The following is a 10,501-nucleotide window of genomic DNA, read 5'->3' as shown; positions in this document are numbered from 1 at the left end:
TCTGGATTTTCTGTCACATAACCTGGAGGTGGTACTGTGTTATAACAGAATAATACGGAGGGATAAAACATTTTCTTTTACTTTCTTAAACAATATTGCATTTTAACTCTTCTAAAAAACTTGCTGAAAAAGTGCAGTGTAAAAGAAATGCAAAACTGGAGGATCACATCCAAAGAGCCCCTAAACAACCGTAAGTTGACAATGAAGAGTCCACAATAAATGTCTCGTGCACAAAAGCCTTTGTGCTCCTCCGTCCTCCTCACCCAGCCAGCCACAAAATAGAGCCATCAGAGGGTAACATGTCTATTCACCACCAGCTGCACAGGCAGCACTGGGAGAGAAGGGGATGCGCCAGAAAATCCCGTCAACGTACCAACGGAATACGAAGCAGGGATGCATGGACAGCAAATTGGCTGGGAACAGCAAACCGGAGGGAAGCACCTCCTTCTTGGGCTATAACCCTGCCCCTGCCCCTGCCCCTGCCCCTGCCCCTGCCCCGAACCAGCCCCAGTGCAGATCTGTTTGATGCGCTGATGGAATGCAGGAACCGAGCAATTCAAGGCCGAACACCAGATGGAACGAGCAGTTACGAGGGAGGGATTTGCAGCAGTAAAGAAGAGGCTGGATTCCTTGCATGCATCACGATGAGCTGCAGCGGGGAACGGCGCAGATTTTATACGGCTGGGGAGGAGTTGCTAACCCACGTATAGGTTTCTGGCTGAGCTCCTTCGTGCCTTCTGGCAGCTGGAAGCGGAAGGCCCGCAGCAGGCGGGTCAGGAGGAGGAAGATCTCCATGCACGCCAGCCTCTCCCCCAGGCAGACCCGGGCCCCTGTGGAGCAAGGGAGGGAGGGCAGCCGGTTAGGAGCAAAACCCGTTCTCCAGGACTTCCGTCTTTGTCTGCACCGAGAGGTCAATCTGAGAGGGACCCTGCATGGCTTGGCCATTGCCTCCCACACCTCCCCAGGGGATACGCAGGGTTGCCCCGCCTGCCAGTTCAACACCCTCTGCCTTGACTGCATCTGGGGGCAACCGGGGTGGAGAGGCGGCTCCGGGCCGGGGAATAAGAAGGGCTGCTCTCCATTCCCCCCCAGTGTCCCAGGCTATGCACCATGGGCCTGCACGGGGGACCATCAAGGGCAACCCTTGCCCAACGCGGCAGCCAGCCAGCGTAACAACAGTGGGATGTGTCATGAATCCTCAGGGGGGACATGGAGAGGGAGGAAAGAGAAGGAGGAAAGAAGGGAGGAGAAATTCTGGGATCTGCTGCGTGCCCTGGGCTTCCACCGTAGGTGCTTCAGAAGGACCTGTTGCTCACTTCCGCTGCAGGATTGGAAGCGGCAGCTTCTTGTTTCTCTCGCCAGCTGTTCCATACTTTTATGCACAGTCCACCAGGGGGATGGAGGAATTGGCCTTGCAGCCTTCCCCAGTGGGGGAAACGGATGACCAGGCCCATGCCTAGTGTGGGGCAGCCTGGCCCTGAGCTCAGCTTCCATCAGCACCATCTCTGACTCCTCTGCATGCCCTGAAAGGGCTCTTCCCCCCTCCCCAAATGCTGAGGTGTGTGAATGAGACCCTGCTTGGGAAGGGAGGGGGAGCCAGGGCCAGGGGGGAGGTGGAGCCTGTGGTCTCTCTGGTACATGAGTGCCATCTCGCTGACAGGACGGGCATGTGGAGGGCTCCGGGGCCTGTGTCCAGCTCCTCCCATGAATGGGTGGCCATCACACATGCTGGGAGTGAGCAAAGGGCCTCTGAGGTCATTGCAGTCGGCCAGTGAGTTCTCCTAGTGCTGTAGCTGCATATTCCCCTCTGGAAATAGAGGGCCCGTATCCCCAAGATGAACCGAGTCGCTATCTGTGGCTTTCACCCAGAGTCCCAGAACACCAAGGGTGTCCTATGGCAGACGAGGATGTAATCCAGGAGCTGTGACCTAATGAACACTCGCTAACACCCACGGGGAACCGTGCGCTGCTCTGCATGTCTACACAGAAGGGGGGGATCTACTCCTGGATGGCGCTGTCTGCATGCAGCGGCAGCCTCAGAAGAGCCAGCCTCCTTCTGTCCCAAGAGAATGACAGCCATTTGGGTGCACAATTTGGGAGCCAAAAAGGGAGTGAGGTCCTCTTGCATCCAGCTCAGAGGAGATGCTGGTTTCCAGATGGATGCAGACACCTCAGGCGACAAGGTCTGCATTTCTGCCTGCCATGCCTGATGGCGCGACAGAGGCGTCTCCTCATGAGGAAGAGGCAGAAGCTGACAGTGAGAGTCGGGCATTGGAACAAGGGGACTTATATTTGAGACTGAGATAGCTCAGAGAAAGAACGGCAAGCTGTCGCGAGGCCATAACCCACGCCTCCAATTAACTCACACGGCAGCCGGCAGTGAAACTGAGGACTTTTATTGCTGTTCGCGACAAGGTTCACACCGTGACTGATGAGCTGTAATGACTGGCCCCTTGCAGTGCAGGTGCCCTTCTTTCTCTGCGCTATCTCAGTCAACCACGTGGTATCAGACCTTCCTGCTTTGTCTTTCCACTCGTGGGCAGGACAGACCTTTGTCCTGTTGTCGACTTAAAGATCTCCGGACTTAGCGCTTGTTAAACTTTCCGTCGAATCCTCTTGTTCTCTTGAACTCTGTTCAGCAGTCACAGAGTCAGGAGCCGGTGGGGGGGGGGTGACTTCTTCAGGCGGCTCAGAGCTGGAATCAGAGGAAGTTGCCCTTTCAGACGCTTCCCCGTCAGTCTGCGGGGAGGCTGTTCTCTCCGAGGCTGTGGGGTCAGGCTGTAGAGAGGCTCCTAGCTCAGTAGTCTGAGAGCCAGGCTGCAGAGGGGTCGTCTGGGCTCTGGGTCTCAAATATAAGTCCCCTTGCTCCAATGCCCGACTCTCTCTGTTAGCTTCTGCCTCTTCCTCACGAGTAGACGCCTCTGTCGCGCCATCAGGCACGACACTGCCTCACCTGCACCGAATGGCAGAAATTCCTCTCTGGCCACAAAGTTTCCATCCTTGTCCAAAAATTGATTTGGGTTGAACTCTTCAGGAGTGTCCCAGTGCTCAGGATCAAGAAGGACAGAGCGCAGATCTGGAAAAATCAGGGTCCCCTGCAGGAAAGATCTGCAGTTTCAGGATTGTTCATTACTTTTACTGTTGTAATTATCAAGAGTTTCCCCAATGTGCACATATACATTAGTGTATATGTATATTTAATGGGGTTCAGCAGGCGTTGGGGGCTGGGGAAAGAAGCCCATTCACATACTTGCGATTGGTTGCATAAACGTTGTTTGAAAATGAAAAAGATGCGCATGGAAGGGGGCAAGCCACTAGAGGGAGGCATCTCTGTGCTTCATATCCTTTCAGCTCTCACTTCGAAAATATTTATGTATGTATGTATGTATTTAGAATTTTTGTATGCTGTCCCATTGCATAGCCTTGGGGCAGCTTACATAAAATAAATAAACACAATGCAAATAATACAAATAAAATCCAGATTCACCCTGACTGCAAATTGAAACCTATAGATGATATTAAAAGTTGTTAAAATATTGTTTAAATACAAAGGCCTTAGCCTGGCACCGAAAAACAAATAACGACAAAATAATTGCCATACCCCTTGAAATGCTCTATTTGCACACGGTTGGGGGGCACAAATGGGGTGGATTTTTATGTTCAGCCTCAAGTGCTCTTACAGCACTAAAGCGGAATGATTCCAGTTGGAAGTCTGGGGACTTTCAAGGTTGTACTTTTGAACCCAGAGCAAAGCTTATTGTGTGAGGTCCACCCACTGCAGTTCTGGACCACAGCCTTCACAATATTCTGTACCTTGGGAATGAGAAAGCCACGCATATTTGTGTCCTTCGCGCATTCTCTTGGGACTCCCATTAATAAGATATATTTGAAACGCTGCATCTCATGAATCACCGCATTTGTGTAGGGCAGTTTCTTTTTATCTTGATAGGTGATTGTGTGAGTAGAACCAAAAGCTCCTTCAATCTCCTTATAGACATTATCTGGGGGAAATGATGGTAATGCAAGTTGTATTTGGAATGTTCAGAAAGCTTGAATACTCATTAATGATTATTCATTCTTCACAAAATTATTCCATGAGTCTGAATCCTAAAGTACACACAGTTAATTATATCCCAACCTTTTCTCCGAGGAAGATAGCATATGTGATTTTCTCCAGCTTTAGCTCTTACCAGTTCCTGGTCAGGTAGGTGAGGCTGAGAAATAAAGAGTGCCCTGTGGCTATTGCAGGGGGTTTCAGGGATAACTATGAATATTTATCTGTATTTTTCATGGACATTCAATAAATCTCTAGTAAAAGATAAAAACTTCAAAGAAGAAATAAGAAAGGAATTGAAATTTTTCTTCCAAGAAAATAGAGCTGAAGAAACTACTCTATAAAACGTTTGGGATACAGCTAAAGCCTATGTCAGGGGACTGATTATAACCTATTCAGCAAAAAAAAAAAAAAACAAAACAAAACAAGAACGATTTAAATTAATAGATGAGCTGTCAAAGCTTGAACAGAAGTTACAGGAAGATCCATCAAAAAGGGACCTCAAGATACAGATGGACACTTTAAAACATAAACTGAATCTTTTAGGGACAAACAAACTAGCTAAACAAATGAAATTGACTCAACAGAATTTCTTTGAAAATGCTAATAAACCAGGGAGATGGTTGGCCTACAAATTAAAGAAGGAAAGAGAAAAGAGATTACTATCTATGCTGTATGATGGAGAAGGACAACTACAGGAACAAAGCGCGTCAATTAAGAAAAGAGTGGAAGGTTTTTTTGCAAAGCTATACCAAGCTAAAGAAGTATCAGTTGAGAAGGTTTATGAATATATTCAAATGAAAAATCTACCAAAACTGCCGGAGACATATCAAAAATATTAAATGAGGAAATAACAATGACAGAAGTAATGGAGGCGATTAAGAGACAAAAGAATGATAAAACCCCAGGTCCGGACCAGTGGAATTTTATAAATCTTTTGAAGGAATTTTATATACACCTCTAAAGGATATATGTAATGCTGTATTGTTGGATGCTATAATACCAAGAGAAGCAAATATTACTTCAGTTCAAAAGGAAGACATGGACTTGACACAGATTCAAAATTATAGACCTATATCATTTGTAAACATGGATTACAAAATCTTTGCCTCTGTAAATGGCAGAAAGACTGAAGAAATACTTAGCAGACTTTATACATACAGATCAGAATGGTTTTCTATCTAAGAGACAAATTAGGAACAATGTGAGAATTATTTTGGATATCCTAGAATACTACGAAATTCATTCTGAAAAAGCAATGGCACTTTTGTTTCTAGATGCGCAGAAGACTTTTGACAATGTGACTTGGCAATTCATGAAACAACAACTAGTGCAAATGGAATTTGGTGGAAAATTTATTAATGCAATATCAAGCATTTATCAAAAACAGACTGCGAGGATAATAGTCAATGGAGAACTCACAAGCATCATAGACATTCAAAAGGGCACAAGACAAGGATGTCCTTTATCACCATTGTTATTTAGATTGATTTTAGAAGTTCTAAATAGACATGTTAGAGAAGATATGGATATTAAAGGTGCTAGAATCAGGGATGAAAGCTATAAACTTCAAGCATTTGCAGACAACTTAGTTTTTCTATCAGAAGATCCGTTGGTAACGACGTCTAAACTTTTAAGAAAGATAGAAGATTATGGTGAAGTTACTGGGGTGAAAATAAATAGAGAAAAGACTAAACTGTTAGTAAAAAATCTTACATTGGAACAAAAAAACAACTCTGATGCATCAAGTAGACCTTCAAATCGTTAAAAAGGTTAAATATTTGGGGATCTTTCTTACAGCTAAGTGTTACACTGAAAGAAGATAACTATATTAAACTATGTAAGGAGATCAAGAGTGATCTGGAAAAATGGGCTAATTTGCAATTATCATCGTTGGGAAGAATATATATATTTAAAATGAATACATTACCAAAGCTTTCATTCCTATTCCAAACAATTCCTATAAAACTGATATTTTTTGAAGATTTAAATACCCAAATCTTACGATTCATATGGCAAAAGAAGAAATCAAGGATTAAATTAAAAATGCTTCAGGAAGCCAAAGGGAATGGGGGCTTTGGTCTTCCTGATTGGATGTTATACCATCAAGCTTGTGCTTTAATGTGGTTAAAAGAATGGATAACTCTAAGAAATAAGAGAATTTTATACCTTGAAGGGCATGATTTACAAATGGGATGGCATGCTTATATGTGGTATGAGAAATGTAAGACACATGGTTATTTTTTAAATCATTGTGTTAGAGACTCATTGATGTCCTTTTTATTCAAGTGGCATTTTAACTGTTAATATTATTGGATTTTATTTGGCCAGGGCGGCTTATTTGATACTGTATTTTTGTAGTTTTAATGTAATGTTTATATTTATTGTAATTTATATTATAATTACTTTTAATTTATTGTTGTAAGCCACCCCGAGGCTTCAGCGAATGGGGCGGCATAAAAATGTTTTAATAAATAAATAAATAAATAAAAATGTCGGTTTGGGAAAAGCTAAAGGCAAAGCTTTATACTAAGCTGTCGAGATGGCTTTCGCCTATAGAAGCTCTTACATATCCAAAAGCATTGAACTTTAATATGATTGTGAGACATGATGATATTTTAGATAATGATGGAAAATTGAAGCTGAATCAAGAACTACAGGAACATGGTATTGATCTTTCCTGGTGGCACAAGATTCAAATACAATCGAGACATATTAAAGACTATAGAATGTATGGTTTTTATAAGGAACTAATAGCTTTTGACCAAATGATTTTAAAATCAGATGAACAAATGATTAAAAGGTTGTATAATTTTCTTTTGGTTATGAAAATGATAGATGAGCAAGTTAAAGAAACTATGATAACATGGGCACAAAATTTTGGATATAGTATTGAGTTACAGAAATGGCAAAAGCTGTGGGAAAGAAATATTAAGATAACCCTAGCAACCTCATATAAAGAAAACCTTTATAAAATGTTTTACAGATGCTATTTATTGCCAGATAGATTAGCAAAAATGTAACCAAATATGTCAAGTAGATGTTGGAAATGTAAACACAAACCTGGTACTTTTTATCATTTGTGGTGGACATGTGTTAAGGCAAAAAAATATTGGGTTAAAATACACAAATGGTTTTAGGAAATGCTGTAAAAACCCTTAACATTTAAACTTGACCTCAATAAACAAGCTATATATTTGACTTTACATATAATTACTGAGGCGAGGATTGCATTTGCCCAACATTGGAGAAGAGAAGAGCCACCTACTGAAGAGTTGATTTTAAAAAAGTTTTTGGACTGCGCAGAGATGGATAGATTGACCTTCTCTTTGAAGGAGAAGGAAGATACATACTTCTATCAAACTTGGAACACTTTTTATCATTGGTTAGAGAAACGGGACTATGTGTAGAATTGAATATGGTTGTTGAATGGAAAAAAGAGTGAGATGTCGACCCAGTATGTCCGATGTTCTGAATAACTGTTGTTTTAGTTTTGGACTTATAGAGAAAATAATAAAATTTGAATATTTATTTGTATTTTTGAGAGAAGTTGGATAATCTGAGTGCTGCTCCTGGCAACCTGACCTTAGTGCAGTCACAAGGGTAGAGCTATTGGCACGGTCCACAGAACGCATCACAGAAAAATTAAACAGTAGGTTCTTGATGTGTGTGAGGTCCACAGGTGAGTCCGGTCTGCCTGGTGGAGGATCTTTCACAGTCAAAGGCAGGGACACTCTACCTGACCATGTTAAACCACTTCTGAATCTTCTTACCTTGAAAATCTTACAATGAAATGATCTCAAATGAAGCAAGAGAAAGTAGCAGAGGAGGAGACCCCTTGGTTGGAAGGCGCTCAACAAGCTCCTTGGGAAGAATGCAGGGCAAATACACATAGCGCTGCTGCTAATGACCCAAATCCAAGCTAAAAGGAAATCTAGTGGACGGCAGGCACAGCGGCATGAAAAACTGTGCAGGAGAAAATTTCCTTTCCACTTCTGTGCTTATTTTAATGTGCATTTTCTCCAAATATCTGCATTGCTTGCATGCATTTTTGGAACGGACTCCATGTTGAAACAAATGGATGCCATTGAACCTCTTTCTTTTGGCCCGTAGATCACTTTGCATCGATTTACAGATCTGATTGCCGATTGCTGTAGGCCCTTGTTTGGTTCACAAGATACAAACTGGGTAAAATGGTGATCAAAAGAAACAAGCTGAAATGCATCCTTCCTGCATTGGCAAGTCAAGCTCAAAATTTTTGTTCAAGCTCATTCTTGCCAGTGTCTGAGAGGGACAGTCTGTCCCCTGCTGGCAGACAGAAACCAGGTCTCCCCCGATGGCACTGCCTTCACAGCCATTTCCTCACTTGCAGCTTCTTCTCTTTATTTCTAGGTTTCTTCCATGAACTGGAAGAAATGGGAGCTGCTGAAGCTCTTTTTGACCCATAGATCATGTGGGCCCATAGATCACGTCGCAAACACCACTGGAGCCCTGGGGCTTTTGACCTTCATTCCTAGAATGTCATAGTCACACATAAGGTGGTCTCAGCAGTACTGTTTGTTTTCACGTCGACAAGCGAGAGGGAAGAACTTTCAGGGGACTTGACGAGCGTCTCATCAGCAGCCTTCTTCTGGGGACAAGATGCTTCTCAGGTCGAAGGGTCTGGCCAGCACAAATCCCATTCCATGCCTGGCAGTTGGGGGCCACCTTTGGAGCCGCCCTGCTTCCTTGGCACACCTCCCCTGCCAGGTGCCCCTCCAGTGCCTCCCTTGTTCTCTCCGTGAGTTTCCACCCTCCCGTACGCCTTGGGGCGCTCTAGAGCTCTCCTTTCCTTCTGCTGAGGCAACCAGCTTCACTAACCATGTCACCTTCAGTCAGGAAACAAGCACTGTGCACCTTGCAGTCACTTCTGCTGAACCACACAGTGAAGGACACGGTTGCTTGGAGCAGAGCTCACGACCTCTCAGGGCAGGCGGCTTCGCAGGGTCAGGCTCCCCCTTGTGCTCAGACTGGTGGAACTTCTCCTCTCCCTCCTGCGGATTTTCGTCTAGAATGCCTTGCTTTCTCCATCTGCAGACCTTGGTGGCCCACCTCTGTCACTCAGTCCATAAACCAGTCATTCAACCAATCAGTCAGTCAGTCAAGCTTTATTATACAGACAGGAACTCTTCAATGAAGAAACCAGAACCAGAGAAAATGAACATCAGATAAATGAAAATGCATACATTGAAATAAATCCTGTTACACCAAGCAGTTCTTTCTTCCACTGGGCGGTCCTTCCTTACCTTGGATATCCAGATGACTAGTGAGAAGCAGCAATGCCCATTTCAGGGAACTGGCAGTTGTTTCGGTCCCCGCAATAAAGAAGTCGTGGATGCACTGAGCCAGGTTCTCTTTATCAGAGGTGGAGCTGGGGTCCTTCTTCTTCTGATGCTGAGAAAGAGAAGATGAAATCTGGTTAGAAGGACTGACAGGATGTCCTTCAGCACTTCTTTGACTTTTCGAGCCTCTTTCCTGTGTCTTCAAAACGGAGTTTCCAACAGGTCAAGTGTTCAGCCATAGTGCATGTTTTACCAGGGCCTCTGCAATCCCTGTGCTTTGGAGGAGGAAAGAGATGGGACCATGAGGTGGACACTTTCCAGGTGCCGCGAAGCTTCCCTATGACTCTCGGCCAGTTATTTCTACCAGGCAGGTCTCACCATGCAGTCGCTATGAAGGCGACACAGCAGAAGACGTGCCCCTGGATGGACCACTGGTCCTCCTAGTCCAGCATTCTTCCCACTGAGTGGCCACAGTGGCCCATGGGTCCCACAGACAGACATGAGTGCAACAGCAACCTCCACCCATGCTCCCCAGTCGCCGATGCACATGGGTGTAAAGAAGCTCCTTCAGGGAGAGTGGGATTGGGAGGAGGAGGAGGAGGAGGAGGTCCATACTCATGATCTTTCTGGTTGCCTTGGTAGGTTTCAGTGTTGAATGGACATTGACAGTCGTTTGGATGCAGAAGCAAAGAACCGCAGGCCAGACCCCTTGACACATTCAGCAGCCCTTTGCCTGCAGGACACTGGGTAGGTATGGTGGAAATACCAGCCTCTTCCCAGCCACCCAGTGGATTTATTTTATTTATTTTATTTATTAAAACATTCTTATGCTGCCCCATTCGCCGAAGCCTCGGGGCGGCTTACAATAATAAATTAAAAATAATTACAATAATAAATTTAAAAAATATAAACATTAGATAAAAATACAAAAATACAATATAACATAAGCCGCCCTGGCCAGATAAAATCCAGTAATATTAACAGTTAAAATGCCGCTTAAATAAAAAGGTCTTCGCCTGGTGCCGAAAAACTAATAACGACGGCGCCAGGCGGACCTCTCTGGGGAGCGCATTCCATAACTTAGGCGCCACCGCAGAGAAAGCCCTCCTCCGAGTACCTACCCTCC

At 44.4% G+C, this 10,501-nt stretch overlaps 1 protein-coding gene across 1 annotated transcript in view; it reads right to left on the bottom strand.

The window, feature by feature from the left end:
* Nucleotides 1-639: 639 nt before the first annotated feature.
* The window catches only part of LOC123033583 (cytochrome P450 2J5-like), a 17,797-nt gene continuing 7,935 nt past the window's right edge, over nucleotides 640-10,501 (bottom strand). Inside the window, exons 4-7 of the mRNA XM_044450247.1 lie at nucleotides 9,340-9,487; nucleotides 3,814-4,001; nucleotides 2,954-3,095; nucleotides 640-830 (exon numbers count right to left, since the gene is read on the bottom strand). Coding sequence (XP_044306182.1) covers nucleotides 640-830; nucleotides 2,954-3,095; nucleotides 3,814-4,001; nucleotides 9,340-9,487 — 669 coding nt within the window. The remainder of the gene's footprint in view (nucleotides 831-2,953; nucleotides 3,096-3,813; nucleotides 4,002-9,339; nucleotides 9,488-10,501) is intronic.

This window comes from Varanus komodoensis, unplaced genomic scaffold (genome assembly GCF_004798865.1).
Source record: "Varanus komodoensis strain SLA01 unplaced genomic scaffold, ASM479886v1 scaffold634, whole genome shotgun sequence".
Classification (NCBI taxonomy): domain Eukaryota; kingdom Metazoa; phylum Chordata; class Lepidosauria; order Squamata; family Varanidae; genus Varanus; species Varanus komodoensis.
Note: the sequence above shows the minus strand (reverse complement) of the source record. Positions and strands in the feature narration are given on the sequence as shown.